The sequence below is a fragment of the Gopherus evgoodei genome, unplaced genomic scaffold (genome assembly GCF_007399415.2).
Source record: "Gopherus evgoodei ecotype Sinaloan lineage unplaced genomic scaffold, rGopEvg1_v1.p scaffold_38_arrow_ctg1, whole genome shotgun sequence".
In the NCBI taxonomy this organism is placed as follows: Eukaryota; Metazoa; Chordata; order Testudines; family Testudinidae; genus Gopherus; species Gopherus evgoodei.
Genome location: NW_022060059.1, coordinates 296887 through 321177, shown reverse-complemented (window position 1 = coordinate 321177; position 24291 = coordinate 296887). Strand labels below are relative to the sequence as shown.

Below are 24291 nucleotides of genomic sequence, written 5' to 3'. Positions count from 1 at the left end.
TATGAGCTTACTCTGGAAAACACCCACAGCCAGCCTTTCAGGTACAACAATGAGGAAGTCAGATGGGGCTGATGACCAATCAGCAAAGAAAATGGACTAATGGCATTTGGGGCTGTATAAGTAGGAGCATTGCCAGCAGATTGAGGGATGTGATCATTCCTCTCTATTCAGCACTGACAAGGCCTCATCTGGAATGCTGTGTCTAGTTTTGGGCCCCATACTACAAGGAGGATGTGGAAAAATTGGAAAGGGTCCAGCAGAGGGCAACAAAAATGATTAGGGGGTTGGAGCACATGACTTGTGAGGAGAGGCTGAGGGAACTGGGATTATTTAGTCTGCAGAAGAGAAGAATAAGGAGGGATTTGATAGCTGCTTTCAACTATCTGATAGGGGGTTCCAAAGAGGATGGAGCTAGACTGTTCTCAGCGGTAGCAGAGGACAGAACAAGGAGTAGTGTTCTCAAGTTGCAGTAGGGGAGGTTTAGGTTGGATATTAGGAAAAACTTTTTTACTAGGACAGTGGTGAAGTACTGGAATGGGTTACCCACGGAGGCGGTGGAATCTCCTTCCTTAGAGGTTTTTAAGGTCAGGCTTGACAAAGCCCTGGCTGGGTTGCTTTATTTGGGGACTGGTCCTGCTTTGAGCAGGGGGTTGGACTAGCTGACCTCCTGAGGTCCCTTCCAACTCTGATATTCTATGATTCTGTGACTGCAGAATAGTTTAACCTTCCTGTGGGCGTTTTGACCAGCCTGTAAGCAGTGGCTGCTATAACACTGCAAGATCATGTGAACAGACCACATCTCTGGACTCCAGATGTCAGTATTTTCCCCACAGATTGGGCTGGGAACGAAGTTTTAAAACAAGGTTTCCTGCCCCATGCTAAAGCTATATAAGGGAGGGGAGTGACATCATATGTTGTTCTTCACTCCCTCCATGAGAAGACTCCTGGAAACACCTGAGGAACAAAGACTGAACTGGGGGGAAGTGCTAGGCCCAGGCTAAAGGGATTTCTAGCCTATGTATGAAGACCTGAGAAACTCAAGCTGTAAAGCTAATGCCGCGTGTGCCTTAAAAATCTACAAGTCTGCCTGTACCATCAGTTAGGATGAGAATCTGCTATTCTTATCCAATCTGTGTAGTATAATAAGCTTATGTTTTTGTTTATTTGCTAGGTAATCCACTTTGATCTGTTTGCTATCTCTTATAATCATTTAAAATCTCATAGTTAATAAATGTATTTTATATTTTAATCTAAACCAGTGAGTTTGGAATGAAGTGTGTGGGAATCTTAGCTCAGATAGGCTGTTGCATATTCCTCTCCACATTGAGTGGGGAGGTGGTGAAATCTACGAGCTTACGCTGTAGTTCCCTGTACAGCGCAAGACAATATAATTTTGGGTTTATGCTCCGGAGGGGCATGCATGCCTGGGTAGCTGAGAGTTACTTTGGCTTTAGTCAGAGACCCTGCATGTAACTGCAGCTGGGTGTGTTCCTACCTCTGTATATGCTGGTGGAAATGTAAGACCAGGAGCGTGTCTGCAGCTTGTCACAGAAGTGCAGTTTCAGAGGGAGCCCAGGCTCTCCATGGGGTGCCACCTGGAAGTGGGGTACAACTGAGCCCTCTGACCCATGAGCCTGGGCTCCCTCTGAATCCCCCCTGCCCCCCCTGAATCCCCCTGTCACAATCCCCCTGCCCTGTTGGTGTTTGGATTTACAATACTGCAGGGGAAAATTTAACAGCAATTTTAAAAAAATTATAAAACAACCAGATGTGATTATTATTTTTCTTTTAAACCATAAACTAAAACATTTCCAGTCATATTAGGTATTTTTTAATCCCTTCTGGCTTTTTAAACAAAATATAAATACTCAGTTGACAACATCCCTTTAAACTGAATAAAAATTAAAACTCCCCACCAGATTCTGATTTCAGGTTTACCAATGTAAATCAGGAGTAACCCCTCTGACGGTGATGTCAGTACTAAGTGGCACTACATTGTTTTACTTAATTTGTCAGTTCTCTGGATGGGGACTGGCTTGTTGTTCTGTATCTGAACAGCACCTAACACAATGGGGCCTTGGTCCATGGCTCAGACTGCTAGGCACTATGGCAATACAAATAATAAAATAACTTCATATTAACATTACAGTTACTGAAAGCAGATTTTAGCCCTAGAGATTTGGCTAAATGTTGGGTGTCCTAAAGCAAAACAATTTGAGTTTGATTTCAGAAGCCCTGAATACCCACTATTCCAGCTGAAGGCAATGGGAACTGCAGGTGCTCAGTACCTCTGACAATCAGACCCAAGAAGTCTTAGACTGGGCACTCAGGAACATAGACAAAACCAGAGGTTGCATTTGAAACTATTCACCTTAGTTCTTATTTGAGGTGCATTGGTGTCAGATTATAACTAATAAAATATACCCAGACCACAGCTGTAGTCTTACTGAGAGGCTGGGGACTAGGATTTGTAATGTCACTAGAAAGCCTGCACAAAAATACAGCCCCATATTGTACAGCTGGGCACAGTTTAGACTATAGAGCTATCTACTGATATAGCATGTAATCTACAGATACTGGTAGTGCCTGGTACAGTAATAACCCTTGTTTTATTTAACCTAAATCAGCAAACTCCACTTGGAAACAGAAAAAAGCCCCAAAGATTGAAGAAAAGTTAAGTTTAAAAGTATTTAAAGTAATCACTGATTTCCCTCATGTTCTTAAAATTGAGAAATACTTTTTTTGTCTCCAGGGGCTGCTGGAATGGAGAAATGTCTTATGCCCCACTAGATCATGCACCCCAGAAGCAGACATTTCAAATTCCAACTTGAAAGTGTTGAATTTGGGTTGGGAGGTGGGGTCAGGTGTCATGCGTCCCTCCCAGTGGATCATGACCTGCAAGGGGAGAATAAGAGCACTCAGCAAGTGGCTGGAAAATGCACCCCCCGCCCAAAACAAACAAACAAACAAAAAAGCCTCAAAGAAACAAAGTCCTGTGTGGCCCTTCTTCTGCCCCTTTTTTTGGTAAACATGCGTTTAGTAAAAATTTTTAATTTTTGAAAACCAAAAACTAAACTGAAAAACTAAAATGTTTACTAGAAATGTGCACAGAAAATCTGCAGTAATAAAGACCAAAATGAACATTTTAAGTTTTTGTCAAAAAGCTAATTTCCACTGAAAAAAATTTCAATAGAAAAATTGGACTAACTTTATTGTGGCTTGTTACGTGAAGGTAGGGGTAGCCCAGCTAAGGTTCAGCTGTCAACTAACACAGCCATCATGGCCCAGATCCCGAAAGGGAGTTAGGTACCAGAGGGCTACAAAACAATCTGGAAATCCCAGACCCCATAAAATACAGCCTGGTCTTCCCTGGGATCTGGAGAACCTATGGATGAAACCCAGGCCCCACTGAAATCAGTGGCAAAGCTCCCACTGATGTTAATGGGGCCAGGATTTCAGCCTGTGAGTTTAATTGAAATCCACAACTCATAGAATGCTGGCAAGGCATCCTGTCCCACTGCAGCATGGAGCAGTGGGGGCGTGGGGGGGGGAAGCAGCTCCCAGGACCCCTAGCAGTGCCTGGCAGGAATCCCTCCACCTTCTAAGGTGGTGTGATGTCTGTAGCCTGCAGTCCTCCCTGCCAGTGCCTTGGCTGGCCATGGGAGTTGTTTTTTTCCATTCAGGACCAAGCGTGAGCCAGTTGCAAAGTGTTTTTTAAGAGAAAAATGTAAAGAAAAATAATTTAATTTTTCCCCCTCTTGTTTACTGTGTCCAAACCAACTGTGGTCACTTGGCAGTCCTGGGAGAGCTTCACTGCGGCAGTCCTGTTTGTGCTGGTTTCCCTAGCTGTGCGTTAATGGTGTTCATAGAGACACCACAGTGCTTCCCAAACACCCACTGAGAGGGCTGTGATGGGACCTGTGTAGGGGCAACCCTGGGCTAAGGAGGGGCAAGGTGGGGGATGGTGGGGCTGGGGACAGCATGCAATGTTTCTGCGCTCCTGGCTCGTGAAGCAGGCTGTTTGGGAGCTGCCAGCACTAGTGGAAGTTAGAGCAGCCCTGAGGTTGCTCTAACTTGTCCCAGGGTCAAACTGACCTTCCCTAGTGGCCTCTGGGATAGGGAAAGTGGAAAGGTAGCATAATTCTCTTATGTGCACCAAGTGTTGCTGTGACTCACTTGGGTAACTAGCCCCTTTGGCTGAGGCTTTCCATGTGCTTCACAGACAATCTCTTAATCATCATGCCCCCTGTGCAAAGATTCACCACATCTTATAGGTGGAGACCTAAGCAGGTTAAAGGCCTGATTGCTAGAGGTGGTGAAGTCAATGAGAGTGGCTGGTGCTCAGCACCTCTGAAAACCAAGCCGTAAGTGACTTGCCCATGGTCACCGAGTGGATCAGTGGCAGAGCTGGGACAAGAACCCAGAGCTCTGGGTCCCTAGTCATGTACTTGAATTACTCTAGGTTGTGCGAAGCAGCAGAGTGTGGGAAACAAGCCTACACAGGCCTGGCATAGGGGAACAAGTGGTAGAAGTAGAGGAAATGACTTAAGAGGCACATGGTGTTTCATGCTTAAGAATTAACAGTGGAGACATCTCATGGGAATGGTGTTGATGAGACCACAGCCTAATATTGAGAAAGGGAGCAAAGCAAGGTGTTTTTAGTTCTGTGGAAGAGGGTTGCTTGGGGAGCAGATCATTCTGAAAATGGCAGCTGGATACAGAACTACTCCATTTCAGGTGTTAGTGTTGCTCCACTAGACCAGGGGTTCTCAAACTGTGGGCTGGGACCCCATTTTAATGGGGCCACCCAGACAGGTGTTAGCCCTGGGTGGTGGGGATTGGGCTTGGACTTCAGACGTAGTGGGGCCCAGGGCCAAGATGCCCCCCTACCCAGGGTAGAAGCTGTTGGGTTTTAGCTTTGCCCCTACCCCGCATCCAGGGCAACAGGGCTCAGTCTTTTGTCCCCTCTCCTGGAGCTGTGTAGTAATTTTTGTTATCAGAAGCACAGCCGCCCAGAAGTGGGGGCAAGTGGGGCAATTTGCCCCAAGCCCTGGGCCCCGCAGGAGCCCCCACGAGAGTTTTTTGGGGTGTCTGCAGTGGGGTCCTTCACCCGCTCTGGGGGCCCCAGAAAACTCTGGTGGGGCCTGGTCCCCCAGAGCTTCTTCTGGTCCAGGTTTTGGCAGCAATTCGGCGGCGGGGGCCCCCTGGAGGCCCTGGTTAGAAGGGGAGATGATGCAATGAAGTTTGAGAATTGCTGCATTAGACCCTCAGGTCTAGTTCTGGAAAGACTTGCCCCTACATTCAAGTACCATTTCTGCATTTCCCATGTCCCTCCCCATTAGCAACTCCTTGGCAGCTCCATCCTCACATTTCCCTTTTCATCTTGAAGTCCACACCACCAAGAAGTGATGGAGGCAGAAGAAAAAGATGAGATGCCTGTATACCACAGCAATGGGAACCATGGAAGAACCCAGAGAGACAGACAAGGAGTGGGAAGAGTTTCACAAGTGCTCTTACTGGGCAATTTTGCAGTTTGTAGTGGCAACATAGCGTCCAGTATAGTGAATATTGCACCTCACAACATTGTTAGTGAAGTCTGACTCCAGCACCATGTACTTGGGGTTCACTTGAACCTGAGAAAACAAGACAAAGACCACATCAGGAAATAGTTCCTCTGTCAGTCACTGGAGAGAGAGAGAATTGTGTTACACCCCTTTCCCATCCCTTGTGTCTAGCTACTACTCTGTGGCTGTACAGCACCTAGTGCAATGGGGCCCAGTTCTTGGTGGGTCCCTGGGCTGTACTGTAATGTATATTATCACATACAACTAGAATTTTTTGCAATGAAAAATGCACATTTATGGGGGGTGTATTCCTTTTAAGGAAATAAACTGTTATACAGTTTTGCTTCTATACTGTCACATGTTTTTAGTTTTATGGTTTCTTCTACAGGTAAAATGCCTCCACTTTCTTCCAAGAAAACAGCTTGTCATCCTGACGCAACCATCTTGCTTCTCTGTAGCAAATGGTCAAATTATATAAATAAAAGAAATGTAAACAAAGTCAAATTCAGCCCTGGTTTTAATTGGGCTTAGCTTCCCTTGAACTGAATGGCATTGTGCCTGCTTGTAGTGGTCCTAAAAAGTATTTGAGTATGAGTACACAATGGCTCTCTTTCCATTTGTTCTCAGGGGTGACCAGCTATTGTTTCATTTTCATACCCCTCCTCCACCCCCACTGTTACTGCTAATTGCCAATGCGTAGCTTGTGACTGGCCCTTCATGCAGCTGCTTCTGTTCTCAGAAGAATGTCTGATCAGCCATGTTATTCACATGCTGTGTGGATGGATGTTCACAATCAAGGGGACCGGCAACGGGGCCGTGGACACACACAAACCAAAATCCAGTACCATGGATTTCACAAGTAACTGCCTAGATCTATTCATGGCAATGGCCCATACAGAGAAGTCCAACATTACAGGGAAACCAACCTTTAGGATGTAATTTCCAGGCTGAACGTCTGTTATGTCAATCCATTGGCAATCGATGTCAGCATTGTAGGTGTCATAGCAACCGGGACTCAAGCCCTGACAGAAGGAAAGAGCAGTGCTCATGCTTCATAAAGCCCAGACAGAACCATCAGTTCATCTAGTCTGACCTCCTGCATAACACAGGGTTTGGACTTTGCTTTTTATCTTTAGCATTTCTCAGTTTTCCTTTTCTGTTGTTCTCGCTCTTTCTTAATATAGAAATATATTCAGGAATTACCTGCACTGCTCAATTCTGTGCAGGTGGCTTGTCTAGTTGCAACTTCTGCTAATGCCAAAACACGTTTTCCTCCCAGGAGCAGTGTTGCAGAGTTCATTCCATGTGGGCAAAGGAATCCAGTTCAGGCTCTTCTCCTTCCCAAGGGCTGCATGCAAAGTCCATTCCAGGTGGACACAATAATCCAGTTCAGGTGTTTTGAATGCAAAGGGAACAAGCAGTCTGAGGACTCTGTCCATTAAATGTGATGCCTGTGATGGCTATATGAAAATACTGGAGTGGATTCCTGTGCCCAGCTGGAATAGCTATTTTACCTAATTTCAGGAAAAATTGGTGCATCTGTGTTTTGCTCACCCCTGCTGCAGCAGAGCTGAGACTCACTGGTGCAGCACCTCCTGCTAGTAGTTTGGGAATTAGCTCATCCAGCACTCAGAACATCCTCTGCTGGCCAGTGGCTCACCTGCCTCATGCCCCTCCTGGACCCCAGTGCCCTTTACCTCAGGATTCTGCCCCATCAGTACCCCCACACTCTGGGTGTCCCCTCCCAGGGGAACCCCCAGCCCTCTAAACCCATCTTGTCTCAGTGGCTACTGCCAGTCATCACCTAGCCCCCACTCACAAGGGCAAACTGCAGTCTGTCATGGCCACTCATCACTGGCAAGGGGTACGGACCAGCTGCCTCTGTCTAACCCCAGGCTGCACTTCCCAGCCCCAGTACCTGCATAGGCCCTTAACAAGGCCTCAGCCTGGGGAGTTGCCAGGCTGGAGCTCCCCAGCTCCTCTTGCCCTTCCCCAGCACTGCTCTGTTTCAGGTACCCTATTCCCAGGAAGCCAGGTCTTTCTCTCTCCGAGACTGAAAAGAAAGTGAGCTAGCTCCTCCCTGAGCCCTTATAACAGGGCCAGGTGTGGCCTGATTGGGCTGTGGCCTCACTGTGGCTGCTTCTCCAATCAGCCAGCCTATTTCAGCCAGAGCGGGGTAACTGCCCAGCTACACTTATATATGGCCCTCTGGACCTTGTCATCGGGCCCCTGCCCCGTAGGCCCAACCGGCCCCCCCGTCCCTTCTCCGCAAGCCGGCTGCACGACCTGCAGCCGGTCCGTTTCCAAACCGCGCCGAGGAAACAGCTCTACACGCTCGTGCTCCACACCCTTCACCTCCTCACCCTCGTGTCCCGCCCTGATACGAAGTGGCGGGACCTCCTGCCACCTAGGGAGGGTGAGGAGCCCCGGTGGGCCAGCCTCTACTCCACCCTGGTCCCACGGCCCACTGGGGATATCAGTTGGCAGCTCCTCCATGGGGCCGTGAGCACGGGCGTGTACTTGGCGCGGTTTACCCCTGTCCCGGACACCTGCCCCTTCTGCGGCGTGAGGGAGACTCTGGCGCACGTGTATTTAGAGTGTGCCAGCTTGCAGCCCCTACACCGGCTCCTCACAGCCATCCTCTTACGTTTTTGGTTACACTTTTCCCCTCACCTCCTTTTGTATGCACTCCCTATCCGTGGCCCCACGAAGTCCCGGGACCTCCTGGTCAACCTCCTCCTCGCCCTGGCGAAAAAGGCCATCCACGCGACCAGGGAGGGGAGGTTGGCCGACGGAGACTCCGGTGACTGTGGGGCTTGCTTCCGCTCCATGGTCCGATCACGCATCCGGGCGGAGTTCCTCTGGGCGGCGTCCACTCGCTCCCTTGACGCCTTCGAGGAGCAGTGGGCGCTGTCCGGGGTTCTCTGCTCGGTGTCCCCGTTAGGATCCCTCTTTCTGGCCCTTTGACCTCACTCCTGTCCCTGTTCTTTTATTAGTTGTCCCCCGCACTCAGTGGGTTCTGCGGCCCTGTGGTTCCTCCCCTTAGGCTGGGGGAGGATCCTTTAGCAGTGGGCGGGCTTTGCCCGCCCACTTCCCAGACACCCAATGGGTACACTTATATATGGCCCTCTGGACCTTGTCATCGGGCCCCTGCCCCGTAGGCCCAACCGGCCCCCCCGTCCCTTCTCCGCAAGCCGGCTGCACGACCTGCAGCCGGTCCGTTTCCAAACCGCGCCGAGGAAACAGCTCTACACGCTCGTGCTCCACACCCTTCACCTCCTCACCCTCGTGTCCCGCCCTGATACGAAGTGGCGGGACCTCCTGCCACCTAGGGAGGGTGAGGAGCCCCGGTGGACCAGCCTCTACTCCACCCTGGTCCCACGGCCCACTGGGGATATCAGTTGGCGGCTCCTCCATGGGGCCGTGAGCACGGGCGTGTACTTGGCGCGGTTTACCCCTGTCCCGGACACCTGCCCCTTCTGCGGCGTGAGGGAGACCCTGGCGCACGTGTACTTAGAATGCGCCAGGTTGCAGCCCCTACACCGGCTCCTCACAGCCATCCTCTTCCGTTTTTGGTTACACTTTTCCCCTCACCTCCTTCTGTATGCACTCCCTATCCGTGGCCCCACGAAGTCCCGGGACCTCCTGGTCAACCTCCTCCTCGCCCTGGCGAAAAAGGCCATCCACGCGACCAGGGAGGGGAGGTTGGCCGACGGAGACTCCGGTGACTGTGGGGCTTGCTTCCGCTCCATGGTCCGATCACGCATCCGGGCGGAGTTCCTCTGGGCGGCGTCCACTCGCTCCCTTGACGCCTTCGAGGAGCAGTGGGTGCTGTCCGGGGTTCTCTGCTCGGTGTCCCCGTTAGGTTCCCTCCTTCTGACCCTTTGACCTCACTCCTGTCCCTGTTCTTTTATTAGTTGTCCCCCGCACTCAGTGGGTTCTGTGGCCCTGTGGTTCCTCCCCTTAGGCTGGGGGAGGATCCTTTAGCAGTGGGCGGGCTTCGCCCACCCACTTCCCAGACACCCAATAGGTACACTTATATATGGCCCTCTGGACCTTGTCATCGGGCCCCTGCCCCGTAGGCCCGACCGGCCCCCCCGTCCCTTCTCCGCAAGCCGGCTGCACGACCTGCAGCCGGTCCGTTTCCAAACCGCGCCGAGGAAACAGCTCTACACGCTCGTGCTCCACACCCTTCACTTCCCCACCCTCGTGTCCCGCCCTGATACGAAGTGGCGGGACCTCCTGCCACCTTTGGAGGGTGAGGAGCCCCGGTGGGCCAGCCTCTACTCCACCCTGGTCCCAAGGCCCACTGGGGATATCAGTTGGCGGCTCCTCCATGGGGCCGTGAGCACGGGCGTGTACTTGGCGCGGTTTACCCCTGTCCCGGACACCTGCCCCTTCTGCGGCGTGAGGGAGACCCTGGCGCACGTGTATTTAGAGTGTGCCAGGTTGCAGCCCCTACACCGGCTCCTCACAGCCATCCTCTTACGTTTTTGGTTACACTTTTCCCCTCACCTCCTTTTGTATGCACTCCCTATCCGTGGCCCCACGAAGTCCCGGGACCTCCTGGTCAACCTCCTCCTCGCCCTGGCGAAAAAGGCCATCCACGCGACCAGGGAGGGGAGGTTGGCCGACGGAGACTCCGGTGACTGTGGGGCTTGCTTCCGCTCCATGGTCCGATCACGCATCCGGGCGGAGTTCCTCTGGGCGGCGTCCACTGGCTCCCTTGACGCCTTCGAGGAGCAGTGGGCGCTGTCCGGGGTTCTCTGCTCGGTGTCCCCGTTAGGTTCCCTCCTTCTGACCCTTTGACCTCACTCCTGTCCCTGTTCTTTTATTAGTTGTCCCCCGCACTCAGTGGGTTCTGTGGCCCTGTGGTTCCTCCCCTTAGGCTGGGGGAGGATCCTTTAGCAGTGGGCGGGCTTCGTCCGCCCACTTCCCAGACACCCAATAGGTACACTTATATATGGCCCTCTGGACCTTGTCATCGGGCCCCTGCCCCGTAGGCCCAACCGGCCCCCCCGCCCCTTCTCCGCAAGCCGGCTGCACGTCCTGCAGCCGGTCCGTTTCCAAACCGCGCCGAGGAAACAGCTCTACACGCTCGTGCTCCACACCCTTCACTTCCTCACCCTCGTGTCCCGCCCTGATACGAAGTGGCGGGACCTCCTGCCACCTTTGGAGGGTGAGGAGCCCCGGTGGGCCAGCCTCTACTCCACCCTGGTCCCGAGGCCCACTGGGGATATCAGTTGGCGGCTCCTCCATGGGGCCGTGAGCACGGGCGTGTACTTGGCACGGTTTACCCCTGTCCCGGACACCTGCCCCTTCTGCGGCGTGAGGGAGACCCTGGCGCACGTGTATTTAGAGTGTGCCAGGTTGCAGCCCCTACACTGGCTCCTCACAGCCATCCTCTTACGTTTTTGGTTACACTTTTCCCCTCACCTCCTTTTGTATGCACTCCCTATTCGTGGCCCCACGAAGTCCCGGGACCTCCTGGTCAACCTCCTCCTCGCCCTGGCGAAAAAGGCCATCCACGCGACCAGGGAGGGGAGGTTGGCCGACGGAGACTCCGGTGACTGTGGGGCTTGCTTCCGCTCCATGGTCCGATCACGCATCCAGGCGGAGTTCCTCTGGGCGGCGTCCACTGGCTCCCTTGACGCCTTCGAGGAGCAGTGGGCGCTGTCCGGGGTTCTCTGCTCGGTGTCCCCGTTAGGTTCCCTCCTTCTGACCCTTTGACCTCACTCCTGTCCCTGTTCTTTTATTAGTTGTCCCCCGCACTCAGTGGGTTCTGTGGCCCTGTGGTTCCTCCCCTTAGGCTGGGGGAGGATCCTTTAGCAGTGGGCGGGCTTCGCCCGCCCACTTCCCAGACACCCAATAGGTACACTTATATATGGCCCTCTGGACTTTGTTCTCGGCCCCTGCCCCGTAGGCCCAACCGGCCCCCCCGCCCCTTCTCCGCAAGCCGGCTGCACGACCTGCAGCCGGTCCGTTTCCAAACCGCGCCGAGGAAACAGCTCTACACGCTCGTGCTCCACACCCTTCACTTCCCCACCCTCGTGTCCCGCCCTGATACGAAGTGGCGGGACCTCCTGCCACCTTTGGAGGGTGAGGAGCCCCGGTGGGCCAGCCTCTACTCCACCCTGGTCCCGAGGCCCACTGGGGATATCAGTTGGCGGCTCCTCCATGGGGCCGTGAGCACGGGCGTGTACTTGGCGCGGTTTACCCCTGTCCCGGACACCTGCCCCTTCTGCGGCGTGAGGGAGACCCTGGCGCACGTGTATTTAGAGTGTGCCAGCTTGCAGCCCCTACACCGGCTCCTCACAGCCATCCTCTTACGTTTTTGGTTACACTTTTCCCCTCACCTCCTTTTGTATGCACTCCCTATCCGTGGCCCCACGAAGTCCCGGGACCTCCTGGTCAACCTCCTCCTCGCCCTGGCGAAAAAGGTCATCCACGCGACCAGGGAGGGGAGGTTGGCCGACGGAGACTCCGGTGACTGTGGGGCTTGCTTCCGCTCCATGGTCCGATCACGCATCCAGGCGGAGTTCCTCTGGGCGGCGTCCACTGGCTCCCTTGACGCCTTCGAGGAGCAGTGGGCGCTGTCCGGGGTTCTCTGCTCGGTGTCCCCGTTAGGTTCCCTCCTTCTGACCCTTTGACCTCACTCCTGTCCCTGTTCTTTTATTAGTTGTCCCCCGCACTCAGTGGGTTCTGTGGCCCTGTGGTTCCTCCCCTTAGGCTGGGGGAGGATCCTTTAGCAGTGGATGGGTTTCTGCCCGCCCAGTTCCCAGAATCCCAATAGGTACACTTATATATGTGAGCATCAGAAAGATTCAAGTGTGGAGTGCCCACTAGTCCTATATACCTATAAAAGCACTACTGAGTGCTCAGCCAAAGATACTGCTGCCTTGGGTGCCTCTCCTTCCCTAGCACTGGGCAAGCCAAGGAAACAGAGGCACCAGAACTGCAGGGGAGGGAGTGGGCCTTGCAGGTCCACTTCTCATCAGGGTGGACTCTGCCCCCTTCCCCTCTTCTCCGGCCCCCCCAACCCTCCAGCCAGGCCAGCATGGAGGAAGCCCACCTGGGGAGCCCAGGCAGCAGCTGTAGGGGAGACTGGGTCCCTCCACCTGCCAGGGGTGTGGGGCAGCTGAGGGTACCCCTGGCCCATGTCCCCCACCCAGGGCAGGTGGAGGGTCACAGGTTCCCCACAACTGCCCACCTGGCTCATAGCAGAGCTGGGCTATGGCTCTGAGCCCTCTTCCCCCGTTGGGCTGGAGCCAGGTCTGGAAGAGCTGTGCGGCAGCTGTGGGGAGCCTGGGTCCCTCTATGTGTCCTGGGCGGGGAGCGCAGGACACAAGCAGGGGGCTGCTTTTGCTCCCCAGCCCCCCTCTGGCTTGGCTGGGGGTGGGGTTGCCCCTCCCCCTTTAGGGAGGGCTCTGACACCCATGCCAGGAAATCAATAGGACATGCCCACCTGAGGTTGCTTGATATTCCAGAGGGAGGTGTAACACCTGCACTGGTATGATGCCATGAGGGAGATTCCTGACCAGGTTTGGGCACTCACTAATCCCTTCCCCAGCTCCCAGAGGTGACTGTCCCTGCCCACTCACACAGCTGGGTGTCTTAGGAGACTGGGGCCAATAGGGGAAGAAAGCACTGCACTAAATCGCAGTCAGAGGGTGGAGTGGTCCTGGATCTATTGGATACATCTCCCCCTCCTCTCACCTGGGTGTGTGAAGTGCAGGCATAGCGCTTCAGGTTCCCAAAGTCGCAGGTGGTATCCTCCAGACAGAAGCTAGCCTTGTGTCCCTCAGCCACCTTCCTCCCTGTGGGTGCATCCAGCAGGTCATAGTGGCTGAACTCGTCCATGCTGTGGTAGTGCCTGGGGGAAATCCAGGGCAGAGGCGTGTACCACAGAGATATTTATAGATGCATGCTGGGTGGGTGCAGGGGCATTAGAGCAGCTCAGGAGTGGGTGGGGGCAGGGAAAGTGGCAGGATCCCAGATTCTCCTCACCTCACTTTGGGAAAATGCTGGGGCTCTGAGCGATGGAGTGTGCGGCTTCTTGAAAGCCACCTGCTCCCATAATGCATCAGCATTAGAAGCCCGACCTTCTCTTTGCCCATGATGCTCAGTTCAGGGGTCTGTGATGATGTGGCCTGACCCTTGGGGACCAGCACAGAACACTCGCCCTGAGCAGCACGGGGCTTATGGAGACAGGAGGGGGAGCTGGCAGGGAAATGGTTTTGGGATTGGGGGGTGCGATAAATAAATTTTACAGAGAAAGGAAGAAAGAAAAGAGGAGCAGAGGAAAAAAGAAAGAAGAAAAGGGTTGAAGTTAGGGAACAAGAAAATGGAGAGAGAAAGGCAAGATGGGAGCAGGAATGGAGGAGGCCAGTCCATTGATCTATAGCCAGGGGTGGCTCTCACCCTCAGTATATTGACATAGGCCCCAATTCAGCAAAATGCTGAAGCATGTGCTCAAGTTACTTTACTGAACCAGAGCCATGGCTGGATACCAGCCTCTGCCCACCAAAGGAAAGTCCCAGTGGCAAGGGCCTGTCACCAGAGATGGACTTGTAAGGTGCTGAAGAGTGCCAAGTTCTCCTCAACTTACTGGTGGCAACTGTGCCACTCCCAGTTGTGGCGGGGGCGGTTGGGCAGGAAGTCTGCTGTGCCCTGGTTCTTCACCCGCTGCGGGAACCTCAGCAGCACCCGGATGTCGTAGTCGGTGGCCTCGGGAGTGTAGGCAGTGCTGAAGGGGTTAAAAGGAAGGAAATGGAGGAGATGGGTGAAACTCACTTACCCTGAAAGCAGCTGGGGACATCTGAGCACTGGAGGGGCTGAGGAATGGGGCTGGGTGAGCTTCTACTTGGAGCGGAGGGAATTTTTTTCAGTGAATAGATTTTTTTGCTGAAAAATGCATTTTTTTTGGCTCAGAAACTGTTCCTGAATTTGGGTTAAAGCTGATGTATCCCTTTTGGGTTTGATTTTAAGTCAAAACTTTTCATTTCAGCTTTTCAGTTTGAAGCAGCATTTTCTCTTCCAATGTGGCTAGTAGCAAGTGGCTCTTTGAAGTTTTGCTCAGCAGTATGGGAGCTAGAGCAGATTTGAAAAATAACAGCAAATAAATCTGTATTAAGATTCTCCTTAGTGGAAAAAAGATTTTTTTTTTTAAAAAGACAGAGCGTCCCCGCCTTGCAACTTGCAAATTTCTCCCCCCTCCACCCCCAAACAACTCTCAGCACTCACATTTTCCCGTTTTATTATCACCATGGCATACCCTGTTAAAGATCAGAAGCTGCTCCACATTGGCCAGGAGATCTCACTTCTTCTACCAGGAAAAGGCTCTGCTACCCCATTGGAGGAGAAGGGTTATACAGAATGTGTCGAGGCCAAGGCATCAATTGCTAAATGTTGGATTTAAGTGGTGCTAAATTTGCTGTCCCCTCATTGTAGAGTCCAGCTGAGAACAGCTGCCCAGCTCTGAGTGGGCTCTTCAGACAAAGTTCATTTTGAGCACAGGAACTGATTGCAATTCTATGTGTGCTTTCAACTTTACAGTGCGAAGAAGCTGAGATGAGTCATTGCAAGGGGAACAAAAATACATCAAGTAAAATAACCCAGCCCCTCATGAAGATCACTACGAGCCACATCTGCTAATCCTTTGCATTCCAAGACACATCCGCTTAATTAAGGCCAGATTTTGATACCCTTACTCCTGTCAAACAACACCTTAATACACTGATGCTAATGGCAATAAGTGCAGAGTAAGATACTACCCAATGTGTGCAACAATATCAGAATCTGGTCCTTACCAGGCAAAGGCAATGTTTCATTATATTCAGCACAGCACTGCCTTAAGCAGCTACAGAATTGCCAAGTAAATTCCGGAGACTATTATTGCTGTTGGCATCTATCTATCTATCTATCTATCTATCTATCTATCTATCTATCTATCTATCTATCTATCTATCTATCTATCTATCTATCTATCTATCATAATAGAACATAAGCACCAATATAGTCAGTGTATGAACTGGAAAGAACAGTAATCTTCAAATTCCATTGTATTCACACAATGGACAAATGATTTTTTTTCTAATAAAAAAAAGTTTTTGTTGAAATTTTTTGACCCTTCTCAGAAATCTGGACATGTGCAGAAAAGGGCTGTACAACAGTATAACAATAATCCTCAGATTCATTCTCTCCTTGACTTCCTGTTTAGTGCCTTTGCTGGCTACATGTTTGCACACCTCTGAATTCACAGCTGGCACCAGAAGCAGAAACGTTATTGCAATATCTCCATCCGGTTCAACCAGAACCAAGCAGTTCTTGGGACTACCCACATGACCTATGTGCCCCAAGAGCTTTCCAAATTAGACCAGATTTTTGGCTGGCCCACCATTAATACCAAGGTAGCAACAAAAGTATCATGAACTCCAAACATTCAAAAATCATGAGTTGGTAATTCAAAAATCACGAGATCATTCAAAATCATTCAAAAATCATTGTCTTAAAAATCATGAGATTGAAAAAATTGGATTCTTTTTCTTTGCCTTCAGGTTTCTGTGCCTTTAAGTTTCAAGTTTTCAAGCTTTTCTCTGCAACCACGAGGGTTAGAAACTTCTTTTATAAAGGAAAGTTCAGATTCTCCCCTAATCTCCTGACTCCAGGAGCTGTGAATTCAGGGAGAACCCCAAATATTACAAAACTCAAGATATAATCAGAAGAGTTGGCAACATGGAGTCACCCATCTCCTTACCTGGCAAGGCACTTTTCCTCAGCAGCACAGCGGAGAGAATAGAGGTGAGCTCTCTGGATATAGGTGGAGGCCTGGACATAGTTTGGATCAGGTACTAAGTCAGGGAGGCCTGTAAAAGATGGAGATGCAGCCTGAGAAAAACTTGAAAATATACCAGCCACTTAAAGACTAACGGGAGCTGCTCGCTGTGTGCATCTGACACAGCAGTATTCTCAGACTTGGAGGCAGCTGCTCCTAACCTTTTTGGGAAGGTTTGCCTTGGTGACTGCCATGTTTTTTTAATTTCAGCTAAAGATGGAAAATCCTCCTTGCTTCCCCCCTCCAACCCCCGTTTCACTGGCAAATCGAACTCTTACATTTTCAAAGGCTGACTGCTCCATCCGGCCTCCTGGAACTGATTAAACGAAAGATTCCATTGGCTGGGTTACCCATCAGATTTGCAATGGATTGTGGCTTCTTTTTCCTTCCAAACCAGCAGAGATAGCAATTACCTTAGTACCAACCTGGCTGGGGAGACAGCACCTGAAATGAGTTCTTCCTATTTAATGATTTATTTTTAAGTGAATTTAGTGGGCATGAAAAGTGTCAGATTAACAGCCTTGGTAACATGCCAGGGAATCCACAGACAAGTGATAGCACAGAAATCAGTAATGGAAGCTTTTGATCTCTTCACTCCTTTTGGCTCGACCATACCACCTTTCCGGGTGGTTTACTAGGAATCTGAAAAGGAAAAGAGGCTGCCAAGATGCTGTGCATTCTAGTTCTGGGTGCTGTGATGGTTACAAATGGTACTGTCAGGGCTTTTCCAGGGAACTAATGCCCTCTGCATTAGACAATCTGATTGCTTAAATTCTCTCTCGATGTTCCACTGGACTCAGAAAGTGTCATACTCAGAAAAAGGAGGGCATAATCTTGGCCGCAGTGAAGTCAATGGGAGTCTTGTGTTTGGCCTCAATGGGGTCAAGATTTCACCCCGAGTGTTCACCCTTTCCTCTGAATGCATTGACTGGTGCTTGATCCTGTTTTAATGTTGTTCCACTACAGCATTGCTTGCATGTTAAATACATGTGGTATTTTCATTTTTTAAAAAATCCAAGTTAATTCCAGATATCTCCATTTCTGTGCTACTGCAGCATTTCCAGTGTGCGATGGTGCAGGGAAGGAAGGAGATCTACTGCTTTTTCATGTTTATTGTGTGTGTCAAAATAAAAAGCACAGGATTTTGAGGGAGGACAGGAATATGCAATGGTTAGAGCTGGGGAACTGAGTGTCTAGGCTATTACCTTCTATTCCCAGCTCTACTACTGTGTGCTGTTAGCCAGATCTCTTAGCCTGTCTGTGCCAAGTTTCCCCATCTCTAATTGGGAGAAACAGAATGGCTTTGTCTCTTTGGAATGTTGTGAGGCTTAAATACCTAGTGATTGTAAAGTACTTTGAGATCCTTTGATGAAATGTGCTACCGAAGGCAAACATTTTTATTATTCACTTATGTGGAAATGTTAGAGAGAGAGAGAGTTCACTAAGGGCCCAATCCAACTCATATTAAAGTCATTGGGAAAAAACTCTATCATTGGGGATTGGATTGAATTATTATTCAGTGGGTTAGATTGAGCCCTAAACTCCCAAAGTCCTGTCCCAGAAAGCACAGGGATCCACAGAAAGGTGTATGTGTGGAGTGGGGCTGGGGGGCAGGATTCTCTGGGGACAGACAGTCTCTCCTTTGGTTATTCTCAAGTCTTGGTCAGGAATGTGGCAGGGATGTCACCAGGACATTAGAAACACAAGTTTCAGGAATTCTGACCAGGCAAAGGATCTGGGGATGGGCTTGTGGTGAAACACACTTGGACTATATACAAAAGTTGGTGGCAGAATGCTAACGTAACTTACATTGATCAAACCTTACAGTGTAGAATGGTCTGTGAAACCAACATCTCACAAGCTGGATAATGGGATTTAGTGAGAGGAGAATGATCATTACAACACTACAAAAGGGCTAGTTCAGGCTGTTGCTGCCTTGCTAGAGTATGGGGCACTGTAACTCTGGTGGAGATATAACAGGAGAGAGATTAATATTTGGCAAAAGTATAGCAGGTGGCAAATAGGGAGCTAATCTAGTTATGAGAAGAGGTGAAGGGCCAAGATCTACCTTCCTTCGCACTGAAAGGGGTGTATCATGTAGATGTTTCCACAGCTAAACAGGAAAGAGAAGGTGGTGTGGTGCCATATGCGCTGATTCCGTGGGTGCTGCAGGGCTGGAGCACCCATGAAAAAAAAATTAGTGGATACTTAGTACCCCCTGGCAGCTAGCTCCTCCTCCTTCCCCTCCCACCCAGTGCCTCTCAGCTGCCTGCAGCCCTGCTGATCAACTCCTTCCCCTCCCTCCCAGTGCCTCCGGCCCGCTGAAGATCAGCTGTTCCATGGCATGCAGGAGGCACTGGGTAGAGGGGGAAGATCAGGGTCGGGGGAAGGAGTGGAGTGGAGGTGGGACTTGGGGTGGAGTGGAGGTTGAGCACCTTCAGGGAAAGGAAGAAGTCGGAGCCTGTAGGTGAGTCATCGAAAGATCAATTGCAGAAGTCAGAGCTGCAAAGTCTGCAGGTGGCCAGCAGATGCAGGCTTCTCCTGCATTTTTAAGTACATCAGAAGCAGGAAGCCAGCTAAACAACCAGTGAGGCCACCGGGCGATTGAGATGCTAATGGAGCATTCAAGGACGATAAGGTCATTGTGGAGAAACTAAATGAATTCTTTGCATTGGCCTTCACGGCTGAGAATGTGAGAGAGATTCCCAAACCTGAGCCATTATTTTTAGGTGACAGATCTGAGGAACTGTTGCATATTGAGGTGTCATTAGAGGAGATTTTGGAACCAATTAATAAATTAAACAGTAATAAGTTACCAGGACCAGATGGCATTCACCCAAGAGTTCTGAAGGAACTTATGTGAAATTGCAGAACTTCTAACTGTGGTATGCAACCTTTAAATAATTTAAATCACCTTCTGTACCAAATGACTAGAGGATAGATAATGTGACACCAATTTTTTTAAAGGACTCCAGAGGTGATCCCGGCAATTACAGCCTGACATCGGTACTGGGCAAACTGTGTGAAACTATAGTAAAGAACAGAATTGTCAGCCACATAGATGAACATAATTTGTTGTGGAAGAGTCAACATGGTTTTTGTAAAGGGAAATCATGCCTCACCAATCTACTAGAATTCTTTGAGGGGCTCAACAGCATGTGGACAAGGGGGATCCAGTGGATATAGTGTACTTAGATTTTTAGAAAGTCTTTGACAAGGTCCCTCACCAAAGGCTCTTAAGCAAAGTAAGCTGTCATGAGATAAGAGGGAAGGTCCTCTCATGTATCAGTAACTGGTTAAAAGATATGAAACAAAAGGTAGGAATAAATAGTCAGTTTTCAGAATGGAGAGAGGTAAATAGTAGTGTTCACCAGGGATCTGTATTGGGACTAGTACTATTCAACATATTCATAAATGATCTGGAAAAAGGAGTAAACACTGAAGTGGCAAAATTTGCAGATGATACAAAACTACTTAAGTCCAAAGCAGACTGCAAAGAGTAACAAAACGATCTGACAAAACTAGGTGACTAGGCAACAAAATGACAGATGAAATTCAATATTGATAAGTGCAAAGTAATTCACACTGGAAAACATAATCCCAACTATACATATAAAATGATGGGGTCTAAATTGGCTGTTACCATTCGAGAAAGAGATCTTGGAGTCATTGTGGATAGCTCTTTGAAAATCTCTGCTCAACGTGCAGCGGCAGTCAAAAAAGCTAACAGAATGTTGGGAATCATTAAGAAAAGAACAGATAATAAGACAGAAAATATCATATTGCCTCTGTATAAATCCATGATGTGCCCACATTTTGAACACTGCGTGCAGATGCGGTCGTTCCATCTCAAAAAAGATATATTGGAATTGGAAAAGGTTCAGAAAAAGGCAACAAAAATGATTGGGGTATGGAACAGCTTTCATATGAAGAGAGATTAATAAGACTGGGACTTTTCAGCTTGGAAAAGAGACGACTAAGGGGGGATATGACAGAGGTCTATGAAATCATGACTGGTATGGAGAAAGTAAATACGGAAGTGTTATTTACTTCTTCTCATAACACAAGAACTTGGGGTCACCAAATGAAATTAATAGGCAGCAGGTTTAAAACAAACAAAAGGAAGTATTTCTTCACACAATGCACAGTCAATATGTGGAACTCTTTGCCAGAGGATGTTTTGAAGGCCAAGACTATAACAGGGTTCAAAAAAGAACTAGATAAATTCATGGAGGGTAGGTCCATCTAATAGCCAGGATGGGCAGGGGGTATCCCTAGCCAGTTTGCCAGAAACTGGGAATGGGTGACAAGGAATGGATCACTTGATGATTACCTACTTTATTCATTCCCTCTGGAGCATCTGGCATTGGTCACTGTCAGAAGACAGGATACTGAGCTAGATGGACTTTTGGTTTGACATGGTATGGCTGTTCTTATGTTCCTCTAAAATAGTCTCCAGTGCTTTGTGCAGCCCCCTTTGTACAGTCCAAGGGCTGGGGCTCCCACTCCTTCCCTTGGGACGTTTCATTCCAGACAAAGATTCTAAAGCAGGGGGATGCAGCTGAAGGGGAGAAAGGCTCCTTTGGGAGAATTGCTTTTACAGAGGGGCAATTATCCCAGGGAATGGACTTCAACCAGGAGCATAACCAGGGAAAAGGCTCAAAAGAGAGTGGGAGAGACATTGAGAGCAGGGCCAAGTTCAGACCACCGGGGGCCTTAGACAAACCCCACATGGTGCCCCTGTGGCCCTATCCCTGAGTCATGACCCCCCTCCCACTTCTTCGGGAGGCTGCAGGAGTCAGAATTAAGATGAATAGGGCAGTCCACACCTCTTGGAACTATGATTTCGGGCTGCCTATAGACTTAGGCAGGTATCGGTTAGACCCAGTTCCACCACAATTTCAACAGCTTCCACCCCACCATCAACCTCAGCCTGGACCAATCTACACAGGAGGTCCACTTCCTAGACACCACGGTGCAAATTAGTGATGGTCACATTAACACCACCCTATACCGAAAACCTACCGACCGCTATGCCTACCTTCATACCTCCAGCTTCCATCCCAGGCACATCACACGATCCATTGTCTACAGCCAAGCATTGAGGTACAACCACATCTGCTCTAACCCCTCAGACAGAGACCAACACCTACAAAATCTCCACCAAGCATTCTCAAAACTACAATATCCGCACGAGGAAATAAGGAAACAGATCAACAGAGCCAGACATGTACCCAGAAGCCTCCTACTGCAAGACAAACCCAAGAAAGAAACCAACAGGACTCCACTGGCCATCACATACAGTCCCCAGCTAAACCCCCTCCAACGCATCATCAGAGATCTACAACCCATCCTGGACAATGATCCCACACTTTCACAGGCCTTGGGTGGCAGGCCAGTCCTCGCCCACAGACAACCTGCCAACCTGAAACATATTCTCACCAGTAACTGCACACCGCACCATAGTAACTCTAGCTCAAGAACCAATCCATGCAACAAACCTCGATGCCAACTCTGCCCACATATCTACACCAGTGACACAATCACAGGACCTAACCAGATCAGCCACACCATCACCGGTTCATTCACCTGCACGTCCACCAATGTAATATATGCCATCATATGCCAGCAATGCCCCTCTGCTATGTACATCGGCCAAACTGGACAGTCTCTACGGAAAAGGATAAATGGACACAAATCAGATATTAGGAATGGCAATATACAAAAACCTGTAGGAGAACACTTCAACCTCCCTGGCCACACTATAGCAGACCTTAAGGTGGCCATCCTGCTGCCAAAAAACTTCAGGACCAGACTTCAAAGAAAAACTGCTGAGCTTCAGTTCATCTTTACATTTGACACCGTCAGCTCAGGATTAAACAAAGATTGTGAATGGCTTGCCAACTACAAAACCAGTTTCTTCTCCTTTGGTTTTCACACCTCAACTGCTAGAACAGGGCCTCATCCTCCCTGATTGAACTAACCTCGTTATCTCTAGCTTGCTTGCATATGTATACCTGCCCCTGGAAATTTCCACTACATGCATCTGACGAAGTGGGTATTCACTCACGAAAGTTCATGCTGCAAAACATCTGTTAGTCTATAAGGTGCCACAGGATTCTTTGCTGCTTTTACAGATCCAGACTAACATGGCTACCCCTCTGATACCAGTTCACCTTGTCAAGTTTTCTTTGCGTCCATGAGGGCCAAACACAATGTTTGTGTTAGCTGAGGCTCTGGTCTCCGGTTGTGACTCCAGGAGCCAGGACGCTAGGCACGGGCGACAGTGCCCTGAGCTAGGCATCAAAACATGTTGTACATTGCACACACCTGGCAGCTAGTGAGGCAAGTGTACAGAGTAGGAATGGGATGCCTGGACTGCTTTCCATCCTGGATTGTTGTTATTTTGTCTCCTGGCCCTTCATGCTCCTCCAGCACATTCCCATCAGACTCTCTTGTTTCCAGGCTCCAAAGTGAGGCAAAGTAAGTGCTTAGCGCCAGCCTCTCCAGCATTGCCAAGGGATGTCTTCCCATCTCGCTTTAGAAGAGTAGATTAGCTTGCAGTGGCTTAGCATCAGCTTATCCTTGTTCTTGTGCCGTATCCCCAGACCAGCCTCATGCCTCAGGAAGGAGGCCCGTGCTGGAAGATGAAGACTTATAGCAGAAGCAGAGGGAGGCAAGATGTTGGCAATGGCCAGGAGAGGGCTGGGTTAGGAAATAGGGCTAGGTGGAGGCCGAGTTACAGAGCTCAGCTGGAAGTACAGCCTCAGTCTTCAGAGTCCCTGAAGGGCAGTGTCAAGAAAATGATGTGATCCCATTACTATGAATGGGAGAGTGAGTTTGGCCTGATGGTTGGACCTGGGAGGAGCTGGGACTTTTCCATTGGCACCTCTCCCTCAGTGCCAGTGTGACAATGACTGGGGAAATTGCTTCACCTTGCTGTGCTGCAGTTTTGCTAACCTCCCACATGGAGATTCATGAGGCTGGAAAAAGTTTGCACTTGTAAAAGGCTTTTAGATCCTGCCGCAGGTGACTATGGTCTAGAGGGCAGGGCTTCAGGGGATCTGGGTGCTATTCCTCAGCTCTGCCATTGACTCCCTGTGGGATCTTGGGCAAGTCTCTTCTATGTGCTGTGCCTCAGTTTCCCTCTTTGTTGAATGAGGATGATGCTGTACACCCCTGTTTGTGAACCACCATCACCGCTTTGGGTGACAAGCTCCAGCTGTTATTTAAATACCTGGATACATTGTGCTGTACAAGTGGAAGGATTACCACTTATCCCCAGCATCAGCGCTGATGCCCCAGCAGACCGATCCCCAAATTCTACAGCCCCAATCTCCCCCTTTCTTCTGTATTTCCGAGTGCATTCAGACCTCACTGTTATGGCATAGTCCTCCTTCTTCAACTGCAATTTCTAATGGATATGAAGCCCAGCTTCCCACAGCAGAGCAGCTCAGGTGAGCGTCAGACAATCTGGGACGCTTGTGCAGAGTGAGCTTTACATGGTTCACCCTTTGCCTGTGTTGCAACAAGCCTTCCTCTGTGCTGCAATGGGTTTGCTGAATTCCACAGACTTCAGCTCTGCTCCAGCTCCTGCTGGAGTCAGTGGGAACCTTTCCATCGATTTCAATGGGAACTGGATCAGGTCCTGAGTGTTTTTGTTTTTTTTCAGAGAACAATGCCTTCTTGTTTCTTGGACTGCTTTCCCTGGAGAAATCACGTCACTAGATTGGATCATGTTTCCTGCCTCTATGCTTGGTCATTTCTGGTGATGTAATGCACAGGGGGATTTGAACACAAAGACAAGGAGAAGGCATCAGGGGAAGCAACTGTTCTTTTGAAAGAAACTGTTCCCTAAAAAGAAAAAAAAAAAAGAACACTCCAGGCTGATCA

General features: G+C 49.9%; 1 protein-coding gene across 1 annotated transcript in view; it reads right to left on the bottom strand.

Annotated features, from left to right (window-relative positions):
- Positions 1-1815: 1815 nt before the first annotated feature.
- The window catches only part of LOXL1 (lysyl oxidase like 1), a 45473-nt gene continuing 22997 nt past the window's right edge, over positions 1816-24291 (bottom strand). Inside the window, exons 2-7 of the mRNA XM_030545671.1 lie at positions 16321-16429; positions 14173-14310; positions 13281-13437; positions 6491-6586; positions 5518-5633; positions 1816-2895 (exon numbers count right to left, since the gene is read on the bottom strand). Of these exons, the coding sequence (XP_030401531.1) occupies positions 2889-2895; positions 5518-5633; positions 6491-6586; positions 13281-13437; positions 14173-14310; positions 16321-16429 (623 nt within the window). The 3' untranslated portion in view covers positions 1816-2888. The remainder of the gene's footprint in view (positions 2896-5517; positions 5634-6490; positions 6587-13280; positions 13438-14172; positions 14311-16320; positions 16430-24291) is intronic.